Here is a 21,558-nt window from a genome sequence, read left to right on the forward strand (position 1 = left end):
TACTGCTGTACATTTCTGGGCTGTCTGTCAACATGATTATTTTAATATCATTAATCAGACCACATCTAAATAATAATGAACCATTAATACGGTCTTGATTTTTTTTCATTTTATTTGTACTGGCAACAACAAAATACTTGTTTGTAGGTATGTCACCCCTTGAAACAACAACAAATGTAGTGTCCACTTCTCACTAGTAACAAAAAGATATCTACAAAATGACAAGTACTTTAACGAAAAAAAGTGTCAAAGCATTGCATGCAGGCATCACAAACGCTAACGTATGTAAAGCCTTTGTTTCTCTCGTCAGGCACACCTCTAAACCATTATATGGACGTTTCCTGTGGCGCATAATGTGCTCCACATCCCCTCAGGGTCCTGCTCTACAGCACAAATACATAGTTTAACAAATGGAAAGACATTTACAAAAGAGAATCGCAGAAAACACAGAACCCTTTTGAATTCTTCAAATGAAAAGGAAACATGAGCACTTGTGCTAACCCGTTGCAGATACATGCGCTCAGAGGGAACTCAAATCTTTGGTACTTCAAGTCCAACAACATAAGCTGTTTTACTGGAAAAAAGGCACTTTAAATAGTCAAATCTGTATTTTCCACTGCAAAAATATGTAAACAGTACATAAAGGCACAAAGTGTGCATCAAGTATACCAGGAATTAAGTTAGAGGTACTTTAATTTACACAACATGGGTGTACTATGGGAAATCCATGCACTGATTAGACAATACTGATGTTAAAATTGTGTGCACGAGCCACATGATTATTTTTCAGAGCCGAAGCTGTGCTGTGAACGAACATCTGCTAGGAAAGAGTTTTTAGCAGCAGCACTTTGCACTCCGGGTGTCGTTTTCTTGAAGAGATCACCACAAATGGATATTTTCAGAGGTAAGAAACAGTTACTTCTGTTTGTAAAAAACTACAAGGTCAGTCTCTGGCCTGTCCTGACCACCTCAGCAGTTCCTCACTGCTATTAACCACAGTTTGTGGAATATGTTCCATTCGATGCCCTTGAACTCTGCATACCTTTTGAGGTAATAGCTCTCTCTTCATAGAGTCCACTCCCCCTGATTGTGGGTAAACAGGCTCATTAATGCTCTTCAGTTTCATTAGGTTCAAAATCGGGGACCACCTGATCTGTCGAGTGTCTGGTGCTGGAGTGCTGGCTGAGGGACACGTTGTTGTTACAGTGGAGCCACGGGTGGATAAGTATATCTCCAGCCTCAAGCCTCTCAGAAGGAGATTTCCTCAGCATGCAGCACACCAGTGACTTAGCCCTGGGTGAAAGAGTCTCCGGGATGGTGAACGCACCCCTGCGAATTTTGCTGAACAGTGCTGTGGGTTCCACGTCCTGAAAAGGGTAACGTCCTACTAGCATGGTGTAGAGAACGACGCCAAGGCTCCATACGTCGGCAGCCTTCCCTGAGTACGAGTGCCGTGAGTTTAAGATCTCCGGGCCCACGTAGGCCGGGCAGCCATGTTTGTCCGTCAGCGAATCATCATTCCCGTTAAGAAGACAGGAGTCCTCCAGGTTTTGCAAGACAAGCTTTGTTCTGAGAAAACAAAAGAACATCTATCAGTCACCTGATAACTACGTCCTACGTTTATGAATAGAAAATATTTTACAGATGAGCAAGATAAGGTAAAACACACACATATATATCAAAAATTATTCAGACATTTTTGATATATTTTTACTAGTGGGGGCAGGACACTATAGTTCATTTATGTAAGTGAGGATAGCAAAATAAAGTAAACTGACATATTATACCCAAAAATTATTCATAAAGTGGACTACCAGTAAAATTGATAAAAATTTGGAACCAAAAATTATTCAGACACTTTGACCTGACCATGTTTTGCTTAAGTGTTATCTGACATAATTAAGATTTTCTGACACAGTTTAACTCTGAGATCTTGTCATATTTCATTACCATTTTTTTTTTAACTATAGTGAATAAACTGAATTAATGAATTAAATGTTCAAGGTGTCTGAATAAATTTTGGTTTGACTGTAATATATATATATATATATATATATATATATATATATATATATAATATATTATATATATAAAACATTGTTATGCATTAAGTTATATATTTTATAAATATTTATAATTACTTTATTCTATACTTTTTAAAATAGGTAATTTTAATAAACAAAAACCTATAAACATCTGTTTATTTCTGAAAAATCTTGTTACATGTGTTCAGTGACAATAAAAACTAGCAATGTGCCAATATTATTTTTTTTTCTGATACCAAGCAGATCAATTTTATGCTATGACTGATAAATAAATGACCAATATAAAAGTCTATAATGTTTAAATAAACTTTAAATGAAATACAAAAAAAATAATAATAATTAGGCATTACATAATATGATGTATAAAAAAAATGGGTATTTTGAGATTTGCTAAAGATTACATTAAAAAAATGTTATTCAATTATTAGTACCTTTAAAATTGTTTAGTTGGCAACAAAGGTAATAAAAAATAAAAAAAATAAGGAAAATGAGCATGCACAATTAAATACTGGCCAGTTTAGATTGAATATTGATAAAAAAATAAATAAAAAAAAATTGCTATTAGTCATCGAATATCATGCATCCCTACTATCAAGAGCTGATTTGACTTGAATAACTAGCAATTAAAAAAAATAAAAATGAAGTTACTGACCTCTGTGGATCGGTGAACACAAACTTGCGCAGTTTAAGGTCTCTTAAAATGACACCATTCTCGTGACAGTGCGCAACCGCGGCTGCCATCTGTCCGAACAGGCGCACCGCCTCATCCTCCTGCAGCCTCTTACAGGTGCGCACGTACGAGTGCATGTCTCCATAGTTACGCTCGAAGAATATGTACACGTTGTTCTCCCCGAGCACCACCTCTGAAATCTTGCAGATGTTGCTGTGTGGAAGCAGACGAGTGTAGGGTGCAATAAACTCGTGATACTTCTTTATGGAAAACACCTGGTGGGAACAAACCAAAGCAAGATGATTATTGATCATTCATTATATAAAAGCTCTATAAGTTATATTAATAGAAAGTACTTCAAATCCACTATTATGAAGAATCCATGCTCACTTTGCATGTGTACTCCTGTTCTGTGACCTGATGGGCAGCTCTAAACGTCTGAGCTCCTTCTGTGGCCTCCAACAGGATGTAGGGTCCGATGCGCGAGACGTGGTGCTTCTCGGCCCCCGGCTGCTCAAGGCTCTGGGAGAGGGGGCGAAGACAGGGTGCGAGACCCGGGGAAGGAGGCTGGCTGAGCCTGCGGCGCTTGCATTTGAAGGTATCGGTGTTGTGAGAGTCCTCAAAGTCTACTCGCTTCAGTCGCAGTGGAGGTGTAGGAGTTGACAGGTTCATACTCATCTGTGACGAAAAAAAGTGTAAGTTTATGACCTTGTGACAGCATAACTTAACATATCATAAATGCTGATTGGATGAAGAATGCAGAGTCACAATGGTGATATGAAAAATTGATAAAATGAGTGCATTTGTTTATTGCGCCACACTTGAACACTCAGTAACCGTGGGATAATAACTCATACTAACTAAACAAGAATGGTAGGTTCGATAATGTTGTGTAATGAAAGGAGGTAATTTAAAACTGTTGAATGATTATGTGATGACCAGTGCTGCGTGATCATACTGACTGGAGTTCCTTTCGAAATGCTGCTGGCGCCTGTGAGTCATAGGCTACAGTGTTTAAGTTATTACACATTCAAGTGTACGTCATAGAATGACGTAGCCCAGTTTCTTCCACTTCACTATTTTTAAACTAACTTTTCTATTAAAATATTTGAAGATTTTTTGCGTCATTATTTATAAGACTACACTGAGTAATCATGTGTGGGTATGAGGTTTCAGAACTTGAGCCCGATCATGTCGGACTCGAACCTAAATCCCCAGAGCATATGCGTAAACCAGTGCGCCACAGCTCGCAGTCAAGAAAAGTTATAAAGTAGCCTATAAAATATTACTAAAGTAATATGCTAAAAATGCTTAGTAAATAGAATGCATAGTGCAAGTTGGTAAAGTTCAAACAACAACAATATGCGCTGCAACACGATAGGCTATGTAAAGTTTAACCACCAAATAATCGTTTAAATGGGAAAGTGGATCAATAATTGACATTAATCGTAAGGACTCTTGGTTGGAAGTACGAAGTAGTGATTTCTAGAAGTTAAGGTGACATTTGAAGGTTTACAAGACTGACTTACCTCGCTGCTTTAGACAAAGGACCCGCTCCTCTCCAAAACAGAACAATGAAAACTACAGGCGCACTTAGTTGTGTCTACTTGTCAGAGAACATTTCCAGCCGGGAAAAACATAAAATATTATGAAATCAACACTGGGAAACTGTCAACTGTAGTTAAGTCTCGGCATAAGAGAGATAATGTTGTCTCCAGTGAATACAGAATAAATACGAGTCTTTTTGAAAGGACGCGCGTGCCTTATACAGTAGGTAATTTGTAAAGAATCCCCGGATATTCATGCACATTTAGCGTCTTTTCATCCGTGATCTGTCTTCTTCTTTGCCCTGGAAGTTGAGCAAATTGATACTTTTGAGTCTGGCGGCAACACCAAAAGCTCTTCAGTTGTTGGCACGAATGTCTTTGTTCCTTATTCCCGCTGAATGAACGCGTCCTGAATGGACAGTATTTCCTTGGATCTAGGTTTTCACTGTTGGTAAAACGTCCTTTGGTCGGATGAAGTTTAAGATCATTCACGGTGAGTATCGGACAAATAAAACTTGATAAGATGCTGTTAAACGTACTTAGCTGGAAGTTTTGCTAGACGACAGACAAGGAATTGTCCGAAGAAAGTTGAACACGTCCGAATTGGTGACAGCGTAGAAATGAAACAGTAGTCCTTTTAGTTGGTCTTTTGTTGCTCGCGCAATATAGGTCCCTTTAGTAATGAGATCACAAATCAGACGTGGCCCCTCAGCCTGACCGTCCGACTGTAAAGTCTCAATTTGGCTGGGCACGTCTAATATGCTCAGTGTGTTACACCAGCCTGACTCGATGATGCTGTTCTTAGTAAGATTGCGACATATTGGCCCCGCCCCTCGGGTCTGACGACATCTAGTACAGAGCTTCGCAATAGTAGGCACTACTGTTGAAGTTTGCAAGGGCTGGATTGCAAACACAAAGCGTTGCATTTCATGGAAATGTTTAGTCAGTTTTACACTGTAAACACCTATGAATTGACCATAATGTCTCGAGAGGGTCTAAAAGCAGCGAATATTTTTGTGCGCATTGTAGTCTGCTATCAGTATCCTATTGAAATTCAGCTGCGAGGGAAAATAAACAAAACAAAATCAACAAAGTAATGCGAAAGAGCGTGGAAATATAAGGGAAAATCGTGCTAAATATAGGTTAAGTTTGTCCCTTTTTCCGTTGTGAAGATGAACGCCCCACCCCTGGATGACTCAATACCCATGTTGGTGTTGCATAGCCTATCAAGTGTTTGTCAGGGCGACATGCAGCCAGGTAGATGTAAGATATATAGAGCAGAATACAAAATATGAACCCATAGAAAAGCAAATATATATTGTTTTTCCTAAGCATGAAGAACAAATTAAGACTGAAGTTTCTCTTTTCTCAGGTCTCCTTTAGAGATGTCTCAAACTGCTCAGAAATACGAAAAATCTTGACATTTTTCATCAAATTCTCCCAAATCCAAATTATTATATACTATGCATATTGTTACAGCTCTTACTATTGGTCAACAATTGTCTCATTTGTGTCTATTTTAGGATGCATGAGTCAACGTAAATGAAATATAACTTATGAAACTAATATAAACCTGTGAGCAATTCGAATTTCCTCCATGTTCAGTGAGCTAATGATATTAAAGCCCAGCCTAATTCCATGTTAAGTTCTGCAACTGCAATTTGTGTCAGACAAAACCTAAATTCGATTTCAGTCTGTATGATTGCTTGTGTACTGCTTATTTAGTACACTGCATGTTTACCTGCTCTTTCGCAGATAACCTACAGTACGCAGGTTGCAGCGACAAACGCTGTAACCTGAGGCAGGGCGCACCAGGCAGTCAGCAGGATGCCTCCACAGAGCTCATGGTTTCAAGTTGAGTCAGAGGTTTCATGCGTGTGTGTGTGGGTGGAAAGAGGTTTCCTGGGCTGTTCCACCATCAGAGGCCTGAGTGGGAGACCAACCACTCCTTAAAATGGAAATGTTTCTGCTGCACACTTCATTTTATCGGTCAATCTTGCACCTCTGTTGTCTTCAAGACACCAGATGCAAGATATTCAGGGGATTTCTTTAAATTGAATCCTCTCCGCAGCTGAGTTATAACATTTTAATACATGTGAAAGTTAAAAGTGTAGCACAGTTTCTCTCCATGTTGACAGAGAGGGAATTGTTAGGATGAATATGACTCTATTTCCAAGAAATCTCCTTCCTGTCTGTGTCTACACAGATGTCACACATTCTGGATTGAGACATATTGTCTCCATGGGAACAAGCAATGTCCTCACAAAGGCTCTGTCTCATCTTGATGGACACTAATGGTGGTTTACCGCCATGGAAGCGCTGGTCCAAAGTGATCAGGAAGTCATGAATTTCCTCCCCGCAGTTTCCACCAGCTGATGACAGCCTTTGGGCGAAAAGGACACATTTGTTCTCTTTATGTCTCAGTTGGTTTTGATGAGAGACATGCTGAACTATTCATATTGGCCCTGCATCAGTCTCTCACACACACAAACACAAACACAGTCAACCTCAGACACATGTCGCTGAATTAGCCTAGTTTACGAAAAGGGACAGACCTGTATATCAAAGTCTAATTGGATTAGCAGTGTCATTGAGTGGGTTATGCTATGAGCTCACAGATGTCTCTCTAGGGGACGGGGCTCCAGCACTTCCTCAACTAACTGGCTAATCTTGTTAACAGCAATACTATTAGCATAACAGAGATGCTTAAAAGAGACTATTTGAACTTCACTTTGAAAGAGCAGGCACAGACATTATATAAACTGAACTATTTTAATACTGGTTCCAAAAAAGATCAACCCAGGCACATTGGAAAAACATGCCTGTCGTGACATTTCTGCAAAATATGTCGCTTATTGCTTGTTTTGCAACACTTCCAAATTGAAATGTCCATTGAGTAGCTCTAAAAGTCTTTTATCCAAAACAGATGAACGTCAGTCTGGCTGTTTTATTATGTTGGTTGTTGTATATATTGCGGCAGTAAGATAATGAAAGGTCCGGTGAGTGCGCTTAAAGGTTAATGCTCAAAAAAATTGGTGTAGAAACAATTTTCCCTCATAAAGTGCTAATGCATTTCACAAATAATTACACAGAAATAAGAAATACACATAGAAAGTAGAAAGACTGAAATAGTATTTTCTTGCAAAACATATGCCAATAAATTTGTTTTATTTACAACTTAAATGAAAAATCTTTGTTTACAGTGCATCACGTTTGAAAATAACATAGTACCAACACTAAACCCTACCCGGCCTAAACCTAACCGATGGTGTTAATAAAAGCAAGCAAATGCGTATTATGAAGCAACTATGTCATTTCAGCTTGCTTCTACAATTATTTAAGCTGTTTTACTGTGTTTCACTGCAGTCATACTTGAACGATCTTTATCTCAAGCGGAATGATGTACCAGGTGAGCTACCAAGCAAGTTTACTATATCAGAAAAGCCAAATATATATAGATGGTTATGTATTGCAAACGTCAAAATCTATTCGTTTACAAATCATATGCTAGGCTAAATGCATTTTGAGTTCATAACATATTGTGCAAGGAACCACGCAAATTGTTGAAGTTGTTCTGCGAGTAGTGGTCATTTCACCCGGAATCTGTAGTAAATTGTATGTATAGGTATGTTTTTGAGTTTTTGAAAAAAATGTAGTTAGAGGCATGTTTTTCCAATGAGCCTATGAGCATATGCTGAAATGTAAACATAAAGAAACTCACACCTGAAGTAATCACTAACAATAGATACAGACTAAGGGAGTGGTTTTTTACTTCTCTTCAAAACCAAAATTCTCTCCCATCATCATAACAATTATACATCACAGAGCAGCAATTTCTTAGAAGAGTATTGGGCAACTTGAACTCAAAGAGGACTAAAAATCAGTTCACTTCTCATTATTAGCCTATATCGGAATGGTAAAAGGCACTGTCTTTAAGATTGTGCCACTCTTGCAAGTTCATTTAATGAAACTATCATGTGCGCTTTAGAGAGAGCTAGAAAGGGAGCAGTCAGCAGGTTATTTCCTTTTTTAAACCTCACTCTGGATCATCCGCAGTGTTTCTGAAAGATTGTGAAAGTCTGAATTCCTCAGCCGTGAGCGGTCTCTCACATAAACAAGTTACTCAGAGTCTTTTAATGGCACATCGAATGGCTTTGTGCTCCTGTTTTGTTTTTTTCAAATGGCTTAAAGTGGCTTTGTGGAAAAAACAAAACTGCATTTATAATATCAGCTCCAAATGGTTAAGTCACTTGATTCTCTTAAACTCTTTCATGTTTCTTGCTATGTGTATTCAGGGATCCTCTTTATTCTGCTTAAGTTTCCACTGTGGTCCTCTGTAAACAGATCTCCACCCTATCTTTCTAGATCACAAGTGTAAAGTGGCAAGTCTTTTCATTTCCAGCAGTTAAGCATTCTCTGTCTAGTTGGGCCCAACAGCCCTATCCGATTTCAACGCTTAAATGTGTATTGTGTGTGTATTGACTGTATTGACCTCTTAATGGGTCATTAATGGACCAACAAAGAATGAAAGAAATGCTTTTCTCAATATAGTGACATTTTTTTTTCTTTTCTTGCTTATTTAATCAACAGTTTTGTCTCATTAGCATGGTGTAATAACATAGTTATACTTTCCATTCTGGTTTTGTTTATAATAATTCTTGAATAAGATCTAATGAAAGCATTAAAGTTTGTTTACACAAAGCCTAATTAGCATAATGAGCTGATCTGTATGTCAAGAAGTAAAACTTTAGAAGACATTTTTTATTGTGAATTCATTGCAGAAACATTATAGAATGAATAAAAGAAAAACTAAACCGACAATACAAAACATGCAAGATACGTGTGTGTGTGTATATATATATATGGCATTTTAACTGATTTTAACAGTCCTCTCAGACTAAAATTGGCTTAATTCAATGTTGAAAATCTTAAGAAAATCTTGCGAAACATGAAGAGAGTGCTGACTGAAATGAACAATGCTCACAGGTTTATTACTAATGACCTCTCAAATGTTTATATTGCTTGTTCCGTCCAGCCGTCTGTTGACTGTAACCACCAGGTCTGGCTGCTCTGGAAGATTTTGTCCTTTTAAGCCTTTGGTCTCTTAATCACTAAGCTATTTTGGCAACAGCTGTTCTGAGACCTGAATAAATTGAATACTTCCGTCTGGACTGGGCTTTGTCTCTCTCTCTCTCTCTCTCTCTCTCTCTCTCTCTCTCTTTCTCGTGTAACCCCCCATCTACCCCAATTCTCTCTTTCTCTTGAGCACTTGCTGTAAAGTGTTAAGGTTAAAGTCTTGGCTTGTAATCATGGGCGTCATTTGTTTTAAGCAGGCACCAGTAACAGTCCTGGCTCACTTGTGGCCTAGAGTTTTATATTAAAAAAATATGGTTTTAAGCAACTTTGTAATTAGTTTTGAGTGACATGACATTGATGATAAACCACCCCTTATACCTATAATAATCACAATAAACTTGATTCAACCAAATAAGTAAATAAATAAATAAATTTGAGGGAGTACATGCAGGTTGAATGGCACTTCAGCTTGTAACACAAGCTAGCTGACACAGCGATAGATCAAACTCTTAAGTGTCAGATCTAAACATAGGTGTACACAGCCCGTAAGACTGCTGGAAGTGAGTCGCTGCCGTACCTTCCTGCTAATAGATTGCATGATGTACACGGCTGATCAGTTGAATATGCAGCATGATTAAAAACATAATCGTGGAGATAATTAAAACAATGTCAAAACCTCCAACAAATGCACCCAGTATGTAGTTCCCAGTTATAGACTGAGATCTTTTAGTTTAAAGAAATGCCTCTTGTTTGAGAGGTGGCGTGTTTAATACTTGCTTGATTTGTTGTGCTGTTTGTCAGACATTTAACTCACGCTGAATGCGAGTGACAATCATTTTCTCTGAATGTGTTGCCAGCACTAATTGTAAAAGGGCACTGTATGTGTGTGTTTTTTATCTGCTCTCTGTGGCTTTCTCCATGTATGCGTACCAAAGAGACCTTCTTAGAAAACATAGAGCTGGTGCGATTTGCACAGTAATCTTGTGAGTGGGTAGAAAATGGTGTTCAACATGTGGTGGGTGTGTGTGTGTGTGTGTGTATGAGGGGAAACAACCATCATTTATTTTCGAACGGCCTGTCTGTTATCTCTTTTCTGTTTCCTAGTAGCCTGATAGCATTTACAGTTAGTCAGCTGCACTTTTCAGATGTCATCCAACTTAAAGAACACAAATTTCAGGGTCAGTCCCATGTACTATTCAGCAGGATTGTGATCATGGTGCCTTTTGTTTTATCAGCCTAAACCCTCAAGCATTAGGCTAACACTGCTAAACACCATAAGAGATTCATCTAAAGTTGCATGCATTGTGAATTACAGATATAGGCCTATAAGTATTATGATTAAGAAGGTGTTTTGAGTGAACCTGCTGAACTTGCAAACAGTCTGAGGTTGCGTTATAATTTGCTGAGTCACTGAGAGATTGTGGTTTCAAGCAGCTGAAGTACTGCACTAAACCAATAAACAAGAAGGACCTGAACACCTGCTATAAGACACTGTATGCTTGTTTCACAATTGGCATCTAACTTTTATAAAATTAACCATGTCTTGAACATTGTAATGGCCTTTTTATTCAAATTAAATAAAGGATTGTGCAATTTGACTAAATGACTTCCAGTTATTTGAGGGGTTGGAGCCATAGACCCTGTTATAAAAATACACTGGTAAATTGAGGCATCAGCTGAATGTGTGGCAGTTTGATTGGATGCAAAGGCCAAGCTAACAGATGTGTCTGGGACAAGTTTGTTCGCTATGTAGTATCACGTATAAGGAATGTAACACAAAATTACCTAATTGATTAACTTCCCATTCTGCTACATAGAAAGTCTCTATTTAGGGGAAATTTAAGCCGAAAGATTACTTAATCGTCCAGCAGACGACACATCACTTGCCTCAGCATTTTTCTCAAACATTTTCAACATAACATTGAGTCCCTTCCACATTAATGCTGAAGTGATGTGTGTGAAATAACCGAAACTCTCCAGAGAGGTTTTAAACTTCATTTAGTCTATCAGACAGGGGACGAAACACAGTGGAAAGACATAACCATGCTTGCTGAGTCATTTTAATGTCACATTTTCTGTGCTATGACCTATTTCTGTAGGTTTCTGTTAGCTGTACAGTACCACTTTTAGATGTTTTCTGAATATACATATACTGAATATATTTATTTCAATGAATTACAAAATATGCTGACTAATTCATTACATTTATTATTTCCAAGCACTCTGAGAAAAGCTCTGCATTCTTTTCCATGGATCATTTTCACATTTCCAGTGTCCTCAGAAGCGGAAATCTTACAGATTTTTAGATAGATAGATAGATAGATAAACAATATATTTTATATAAATAGCAAAATATGCTGTTTACAAATATTTAAGTACTTTGAGAGTGAACAGAGACTGACGTCAGTTACATCATTCTGTAAATTTGTTCAAATGAAGCAATAAGCCCCAAGAAGCTGTGGTTTACAGTGAATTTAGAACAGCTAAGGGACGTTGTTAGACACAACGTGGAGCAGAGTGCCTAAAACCCCCTAAGCTCTTCTAAATTGACTGTAAACCACAGCTTCGTGGGGCTTATTTCTTTTATAAAACGGTTATTCCACACACCTGGCTAGGTTTCATAAAATAAACACACAGACACAAAAATGTAATGCTATTGATAAAAAATATTATTCTTACGCCAAGCAAAGTTTTTCTTCAGAAGCGGAATATTTGCCAAAATACACACAGACGCAGTGGCGCAATAATACTGATGTAATGCGGTCACACGTGTATGTTTGTAGAGTCGTTTACAATGGCTTCCGATGGGGCTCAACCAATCATAATCAAGGACTGGAACTATCCATTTTACAACTATTCTTTTGGCATGGTTAGTTCGTTGTGATTCTCTGATTGGTGGAGATTTTTTTCTGCATAATCATTGGTAATTTAATTTTTCATCCAGGAATTCCACTGTTAAACACAAGTAATTGAAATAATAGGTTTGATGGCTTCAACAAAAGCATGTACCATTGATTAGCCTCATAGCTCAAAGTAGGCCTGTCTTTTAATGGTTCATAAGTTTATTGTTAAACATTATGGAGAAAATTAATGTTTTTTTGTTTGTTTGTTTGTTTTTGTTTTGTTTTTTTTGTGGAAAGAAAGTGAAAGTTACATGCGACGGCCCAGCTGTTGGACCATCACATGTCCCAACCCAACTGCGCTCTATAGTGGGGAATAGTAGAGAAAGAATAAAGAAAATATGATTTTTTTTTATTTTTTATGATTTGCTTCAATAGCAAAAGAAAAAAAAATGATATCATTTCCACGACTTTCCCAAAAAAATAAATAAATAAATAAAAAATAAATATATATATATATATATATATATATACACATTGATCGATTATGGCAGTCAGAAGAGAGAGATATGTATTTTTATTTATTTATTTATTTATTTATTGCCATTTAATTCCAAGTGACAATTGTGTTGTAAAAGTATATATGAAAGGTCATGATAAATTGCGGTAATTTTTATCGCATAATGGAAATTAATCTGAATAATAATCTGCTAACCTCAACATAAAGTTTTCATAGTTATGGAGGGACTCCCTTAAACCCAAATGTTACAAAAGCCCTCTGAGATCGAGATGAGCTGTTACAAAAGCCTTCTGAGATCAAGATAATTGGTGTGGCATATGCGGTGAGGTTTTCCTTGAAATCACAAGCACTCTTAGCCAGAGGCATCTCCATGTTTCTGTTTCTTGCAGAATGTCAGAAATGAACTCAACACAGAGTTGAAAAATCAAACAGCGTGCTCTCTCTGCCATCATATAGAAGAGCAAGCGCATGACTGTTAAGAAACTGCAGGCGTGGGTTATTCTCTTTGTCAGACTCCTGCACGAGTCAACCACAGTTTCTTACTTTCTTTTACAAGGCATTAAAAAAAGCTCATGCATTTGTTTAGCACTCGATTCAATACACCTCATGATTGTTTTATGAAGCTTCAGACCTTCAGTAAATTTTCATTGCAATGCCAGTGTAATATTTCCAGCTTCATGTGGAATCAATATGATTACTTTGTTTTACTGTGGATATAACAGACTTTCAACCCTAAAAATGCAATAATTCCTGCAAAACTGGTCCTGTTTGTATCATATTTGGCCGTTTTATGGCCCACTGCTGTAGGGTTATATTGAGCGAGACACATTGCAAATTCCATCCCACTCCCAGACACGTAAGCAGCTTTTTTGAGTCAGCTCCGTTTCTCTCTGAATCACATGCCTTTCATAATATATGTGATGAAACTAGAGGCCAAATGGAATGAGTCAAACATTGCTTGACATTAAAGTTTAGAGAGAAAGAGAGAGGAAAAGATAGAAAACAAGGTGAAGAGAGAAGGAAAGTTTAAAAGTTTATGCTCAATTCCCTCAACAGCCGTCGTTGTCACAGTTACAGCCCTGCTCAACCCCACTGAGATGAGCAGTATGGGAGGCTTTCACAAGCAATCCCATCATCATTAATTGCCACTGTCCCTCGGCACTTTCTCTCGTGTTTTCCTCTGCCTATTCTTTTGCTTCCCCGTGCAGCTGGGGAAAAAAGCGAAATCGCAGTCTTTTCCTCATTACGAAATTAATTTGAAATGTTTCAAGTTAATTATTTTGGAGGATTTAAACATTAACTCATTTCCCACAGAATTTTTAAGCCAATGTCAGCTGTAGGTTTACTTCTGTGTTTCTGACTGAACTTTGGTATGAATTCCAGTCTATGAGACCACAAAGGTTTAGCACAGCGTAGCTCATGTGATTGCTCTTCACGCCCCAGTGACCAGCATTAGTGAAGAGAGAGAAACAGGGAAGGTGTGGCTCAGTGATTACTGTCATGAAGGCAGGGATTCTTTTGCAGTGATACTAGAAAATTTGGGAAATTGTACTGCATAGTCAGCAGTCTACATTGGGAGTCCCTAAAAAATCCTTTTTTTTTTGTTTGTTTGTTTTTTGTTTTTATGTATGGGTACTGTATGCAAAAAAAAATATCAATATTTAAAACAAGACATCTATAGAATGTTATATTGGCCTATTTATTCATCTAACCCCATTGAGTTATATAGATTTTTTAACATAAAGTTTAATTTTCTGTTTAATTTTTTTAAGTAAAAAATATGGTCGATAAATCATGGCAACTTGTTTTCACATTACTTTAACTCATCCAAATAAAGTTTAATGAGATTCAACTCGATTATTTAATAGCATTTGAGTTATTTTTTATATAGTGTACTAGATTTACGGTACAAAAAAAGATGCAGAAATATATATGTATATATGTATGTATATGTAAAATATATATGTATATATTTAACAATATACATATATATATATATATATATATATATATATATATATATATATTTAAAATGTAGTTTTTGTTTTTTGTTGTAATACACTGTTTCTATGAGAATTATAGTATAAAAAGAAGCAAAAATAATGAATATACTTAAAATATTTATAAAATATATATAATAATAGATTAATAATAAATTAATAACCTACACATGTTTACATATATATATATATATATATATATATACACACACACACACACACACACACACACATATTTGTGTGTGTATGTATCTTACATGTTTTGTATTGTCTGTTTAGTTTTTCTTCTATTCATTCTATAATGTTTCTCTCTTTTTTTTTCTTTTTTTTTCACAGGAGAACTGCAGTGTAGAAAGGTTTCGATCTATTCGGTCTTAGCAAACCAAAAACAAAATTCTCCTTACCATCATTAAGCATGACAACCAGCGATGCTGGGAAATTAGAGGAGAAGTGTTAAAACAAGGAACAGGCTGTGCTTTTCCGTTTTGTTTTTTTTTTTCTCACTTTTTTTGTGGGTGGTTTGGTTTTTCAGAATGCAGGGAAACCACGGCTTCCGCTGAATGTGTATTTAAACATCTGACACTGATGTGTCCCTGAGGGATTTTTTTTCTGTTTATTCGTGTTCTTTTTCTGTTCATATAGTTGTTTAATTAGTAGTATTGCAAAAGAAATTCTGCTGTATTTGTGGGCTAATCAAAAGTGTCTGTTTCTTGTTTTGCTGATACCCTCATTTGTAAATTCCCTTGTGAGCTTGGATTTTATTAGTACAGATATCTGATCTATTAGCCTTTGCTACTGACCATATGATACAACTAAGCACATGTCAAATGCAAAGAAATGTTTGGGAAGTGACCAGATCTTGTTAATGGGAACCCAGGAGACAGGGCAGGGACAGCAGTCAGGACTCAGGATACAATTATCAGGCTTTCCAGTTCAGACAGGCCCGTCCTAGAGTACAAGGATTTCCTCTAGGGCCGCGCTTCCATAGGCGTCAGTGGGAAACAGGAAGCAAGGAGCCACAGAGTCCTTTTGCTCTCTGGCCTCTATACATTGACTCCTCTTTGCTCTTTCTCTCATTTTTTTTTTTTCATTATATTTGTACAAAATGTTCAAAACCAACTCTAACCGTATCAATTCAATCACAACCACAACAATATTACAATAAAGTGTGCCAGGCATACAGATCTCTCTTTCCTGCAAGAGCAGAAAAACAGGCCTGAGCGCTGTGTGCAAACCAGAAGTTACAGCATGTGTGATTAAAACAAAAGTGAAGATAACTATCAGGTTTTGCCCCCAGGTTTGGCTTGCATCTTAGTCAATGATTGATTAATATTTAGTGGATACTAACACGAAAGGTTACAAGGGGACTTTCCAGCTTACAAAGTTTCAGTTTCAAAAACAAAGTAATAGTTTGAAATGTGTCTTCCTTTCAATTACAAATGAAATGCTAAGCTAAAGTAACCATTTATAATGTGTGTTTGTAATTGTATAAAAGTCTCTTCCTCTGTCACAGGATGTCTTTGTAAGTTGTGGCGCTCTGCTCTTGTTTATTTTGGTATCTGCGGAATGTCTTCCTGTCATGACATTTCAGTGTGATCCTGACGGCCAATCATGAGTAAAGACGGGAAGGATGTTGTTTGTGCTTGTGTCTGTATGTGAGCCAGATAAATGATACATAGCTGAGATACCCAGGTGAAAAAAAGTAGATTTCTATAATGTACGTAAAGTGCTCTATTTTCGTGCACTAATTTTGCACTCAATACACTAAAAATTGTTCTTTAGTACTTCTTAAGATAGCATCTAAGTGTACTCAACTGTGCTATTTTGAGACACCATGAAATATGAACTAAAATGTGCTTTTAATATATTATCTCTGTATTTAAAAAAATTATTTAGTTACCACTTATAGTGCATTTGAACCCATAGTGTACTACAAGTTGTAACTAAATATATTTTTTAAATATAGAGATAGCATGTTAAAAGCACATTTTAGTTCATATTTCATGGTGTCTCAAAATAGCACAGTTGAGTACACTTAGATGTTATCTTAAGAAGTACTAAAGAACAATTTTTAGTATATTAAGTACAAAATTAGTGCATGAAAATAGAGCACTTTAAGTATAGAAATGTACTTTTTTTTCACCTGGGTATCCTAGACAGACATTAGATTATCTGATGTACTTCTTTATGTCTAATGATCCTGACATCAGCATTGTTCAGTTGTTAAATAAAATGTATCTGTTTTTTATTATTGTATTATATTAATTTATGTATTAATACTATCTTTATTGATGTATTATTTTGTTTTATTAATAATATAATTTATTTATTGTTACTTTACTTTTTGTACAAATTTTTTTTTTTTATGTTAGATTTGGTTCAACATATAATGATTGTCTTTCTTATGAAACACAAAAGGAGACACTTTTAGCAGAATATCCAGGCTGCTTTGAATAACACCTGAAATTTCAGTCTGTTTATTGGAATATAGATTACTTTTATGATATTTTATGGTGCTTTTTTTATCATTTAGTTGTTGGTCCCCATTCACTTTCATTATATGGAAGAGAGCAGATGTGGGCACCCTTCTGACAATCGTGATGTGAACATCGGGGGCTGCACCGTTCTCAAATCGTAAATAACCAACATGTTTAATATTTGCGATCACAAATCCTGTTTTGTGAGGACAAATGCGCACATGCTCCGTAGATTGTCACGTGGATTGTCAGTCCAAACACTATTATTGTCATTTCTTCTTGACCATCATCCGCCATGTTTGTTTACTCTAAAGTCACGTTTGACTGCGAGAGATTTTGCGAGATTTTCACGTGTTCACAGTCGGGAATCTGGATGTTTGTGAATGAAATCATCTGTTAGTGAGTGGTGTGCTGTACACACACACACACACACACACACACACACACACACACACACACACAAACTGTTAACAAAATTGTTAAATCTTTTATTTTCATGTTTGTGGTCTATAACATTTTGAAAATCTGACAAGATTTTAAAAATCTTTTAGTGTCGGCCAGCCTAAGACATTCATCTCATTTTGTGTTCCGCAGAGGAAAGAAACTCAAATGGTTGTGGAATGACATCAGGGGGAGCAAATGATGACAGAAATGTTATTTTTTGGGAGAACTATTGCTTTAAAGAGACTCCCTGGACACAATTGTCTTTACAGTTTTCACATTTATAAATAATTTGTTTACTATATGCAGTCTGTGCCTGTTGGCTAAGATGCTTGTTGTGATTTATGTTATTTTGCATCACCTCTCAACTCTATTATAGTATTACAGAAGGCTTTTATCATCCTTTCTCTGAATGTAACAGAGGCTCAGCAGTGTCCAAAGACAGCTTGTTAGCTTAGGGTTGTGGCAGCAGGCTACAATGTATCTGTCTCTGATGAAACTCTCTGTAACGTTTCATGGTGGTATTTATAATACTGAAGGTCTTACTTTCCCGTTCTGTCTTTCTCCATCTCTCTTTCTTTCTAATCTTTCTGTTCTCGGCTCTCTCTGCAACTTTCTTTCTTGCACTCCCTGTCACTCACTGAGTGATTCTGCTTTTCCCATTGCAGCTCATCAAAATTGCATGCATGCGACATCTGAACGGGTTCACGCTCTCAAAGACATTTTTACAGTGCAGAGCTCCAGCTGGGGAAAAAACAGAGCATGTCTTGTATGATGCAATCCAAATATCATCATATCAGTGAGATTAAAATGATAGTGACAGAGACTATCAACAAAACATGAAAGGATCTGTGTTTTTTTGCCATTAGCAGGGAAAGATATAGTTAAGAAAAAAGTTCACTCCCAATTATTTCACATTTAAAAATTGTGTGTGAAAACCTTAAGGAAGTAAAGTTTTAATGGTGCAAATATGTGTGCTGTGTGGAATCCTGTTTCCAGGATATTGTCTTCCTAGTAATTTCCTCATTTGAACCAGAGTGGTTTCACAATGAGCTGTCAACACACATAAGCAGAGGTGGATGTGAAGGTCTAACAAGTCCATAACAAACGCGGTGCAAGTGCCTTGTTCAACTTTTGACCCAGAGAACATTTACCTAAGAATGACCTGCAGCTGACTAAACACCTTTTACCACTATGACAAAGCAACTAATTAGTTTATAGGTGTTATGCATAAGGAGTTCTTAAAGGGAAAGTTTCACCACCAAATTACCATTCTGTCACCATTTACTTACCCTCAGGTGGTTCCAAAATCAACCTTTTCTATGTGGAACACAAAATCAAAATTCTTACATTTTTTTTAATAATGCACTAGCTACTTTTTTTCAGGAACAGTAAATGGGAAAGGGAAATGTCCAATTTGTAGACATAGTGATTGAATATATTATTTTATTTTATTTTAGTTAGCAACATTTTTAAGTTTTGTTTTAGATTTTTAGTAATTTCTAATTTTCATTTAAAATGTTTCGGTTTTCAGTTTTTCATCTAATTTTTTATTTTTATTTAATTTAATTTAATTTATTTATTTATTTTTATTTTATTATTTTGTTTTGTTTTATTTATTTTGTTTTATTTTTTTATTTTATTTTATTTTATTTTATTTTATTTTATTTTTTTATTTTATTTTATTTTATTTTATTTTATTTTATTTTATTTTATTTTATTTTATTTTATTTTATTTTATTTTATTTTATTTTATTTTATTTTATTTTATTTTATTTTATTTTATTTTATTTTATTTTACTTTACAAAACTAGTTTTAGTTAACTATAACAATGCTGGCTTGGAATCTCCGGTCCCCATTAATTCTGTGAAAAACAGAAACCAGGAAATTCTTAAAAACATCTTCTTTTGTGTTTCACAGAATAAAGAATGTCATATAGGTTTGGAACAGCGTGATGGCTGAACGAATCCTTTAAAGCCACAACAATCACTTGTTCCCATTGGAGTTTTTACTATTTGATTGCAGGTTTGTGTACCGATAGTCGCCATGGTCACCTATCAACCGTGCTTTGTTTTTCCCAGCCTGATGTGTCGACATAGTTTCTGTAGGCAGTGAGAAGGTTGAGCAATCCCAGGGCCATTGCGTAACCCTGCCCTTCTCCCTCTCAGGTGCGATCTCCCTCCCTCCCTCTCTCTCTCTTTCAGTTCGTGCCTGTAAGTCAAGCTCTTCTAGACACGCGAGACATGCGGCTAGCGGAGGTGAGGTAATGCTGTGTACATACAGTGTCTCCAGCCCCTGGGGGCTGCGCTGGGGAGGGGTAAGGCTTGCACAACCAACAGTCTGAGGCTGTTCTTTGGATCTCAGAAGCTTCTGCTCAGAGGAGTCACAGTAATACCTTGACTGTTGATGGAGGGCAATACCGGGTTTAGGTGAATGAGTTGTAATGGTAGTCATAGTATTAGACAATCAAAGGAAGAAAAAGACAAAGGAGAAAAAAGTGAAGGAAGGCTTGAGGGTTAGAGACAGATCATTTGTGAATTTTAAATTTTATTGAAAGAGGTGAACCGTGATGGAATGCCCTACTTTCAAATTGCAGTGTGACATTTTAAAAGCCCAAAAGTACTTGCAAATGACTTACAGTATGTCAAACTACAAAGACCTCCGAGTGTTTTGTGTGAGAAAGTGTGCGTGCATTAAATCTGTCTGATGACACAACTGGCAGATATCACTGTACAATATGTGATCATATGCAATTCCAGGCAATAGCACTGTCTCTCACTGCAATAAAAGCGGGCCCGTCTTTAACCATGCCGTAACGATCTGCAATCACTGTGCAACGATGACCAACAGTGGAATGCTCACCTCTCCGCACACTCACGTAAAGTGAGCCAACTCGGATGAATGCAGGAGGGTCAGTCATGTGGTAAACGTAACAAGAGGGAGAAAAAGTGCTTTTTAAGTGATTGCATGGGAGTTGCAGGATGTGAGTCAGGTGAGATTGATGTTGACACTGTTAGCACCAGATGCCGCTATGAAGTTAGATCTTGACAGCAAAGTGTAGATTTGAGAATCAAAGAGATGATTTCAAAGGACATTTCAGTGGTTTGTGGGTAAAAAAATTCTCAGCAGGAGTTAAGTGATAACATGCAAAACAGCAAAGAGGTTTTTGCTTTTGTAAATGGTGTCTATGGCACAGATTATTATTGTTTAAATTTTCATTTAACATGCATTTTTTCAGTTCATGTACTCCCTGAGAATCAAATCCATGACACTGCTGTTGCTAGCACTATGATGTACTGTTTGAAATACAGTAATTAAGTGGTATCAGACGATAACTCAGAGCATATATACATAGTTCAGTCACGAAACTCTAGATGGCACAGGCTGATGGGTCCTTAACGCAAGCTGATGATAATTACAGCATTAACTACTTGGCACAAGCTGATTGGTCCATGTTACTTCTGCAGCCAATGAGCTTGTTGCTCACACCTTTAAATGGCTGGTTAGATTCACATAGAAAGAAACAGGGATTAAATACAAACGCAAACTAACGAAATGAACATCAGGTGTGACAGATAATCAAACAATGAGTAACTGAAAACTAGTACTAAAATATTATTATTATTGAATATTTTCTTAATATAATAATATTTATGATTACTTCATGCAATGTAACTGTTTGTAATATCTGTTCCAAAACCTAGCAAGCTGCCTCATAATGTGTTTAGAGCTCATATATTTTGATTCAGATTCTGAATTGATCAAAAACAGGCAGTGTGTGTGTATATATATATATATATATATATATATATATATATATGTGTGTGTGTGTTGGATGCAGGAGAAATGGGTAGGAATAAAGATCTGAGTGACTTTGACAAGGGCCAGATTGTTATGGTAAGGCAACTGGGTCAGAGTCTCTCTGAAACGGCAAGGCTTGT

At 36.5% G+C, this 21,558-nt stretch overlaps 1 protein-coding gene across 1 annotated transcript; it reads right to left on the reverse strand.

Moving 5' to 3' along the window:
- Nucleotides 1-94: 94 nt before the first annotated feature.
- trib3 (tribbles pseudokinase 3) lies at nt 95-5,046 on the reverse strand. The gene is made up of 4 exons (XM_051912156.1): nt 4,245-5,046; nt 3,106-3,393; nt 2,698-2,990; nt 95-1,569 (listed from the first exon to the last, which is right to left on the reverse strand). The coding sequence occupies exons 2-4, from the start codon at nt 3,391-3,393 to the stop codon at nt 1,107-1,109; spliced, it is 1,044 nt and encodes a 347-aa protein (XP_051768116.1). The 5' UTR covers nt 4,245-5,046; the 3' UTR covers nt 95-1,106.
- Nucleotides 5,047-21,558: the final 16,512 nt, after the last annotated feature.

This window comes from Ctenopharyngodon idella, chromosome 11, assembly GCF_019924925.1.
Source record: "Ctenopharyngodon idella isolate HZGC_01 chromosome 11, HZGC01, whole genome shotgun sequence".
Lineage (NCBI taxonomy): Eukaryota > Metazoa > Chordata > Actinopteri > Cypriniformes > Xenocyprididae > Ctenopharyngodon > Ctenopharyngodon idella.

Excerpts from the sequence above, each read along its gene's own strand:
- trib3 (XM_051912156.1), bottom strand. The coding sequence starts at position 3,393 with ATGAGTATGAACCTGTCAACTCCTACACCTCCACTGCGACTGAAGCGA. Across the intron at positions 2,991-3,105 it reads AACAGGAGTACACATGCAAA|GTGTTTTCCATAAAGAAGTA; the intron begins GTGAGCATGGAT and ends TGTTCCCACCAG. Across the intron at positions 1,570-2,697 it reads GTGTTCACCGATCCACAGAG|AACAAAGCTTGTCTTGCAAA; the intron begins GTCAGTAACTTC and ends TTGTTTTCTCAG.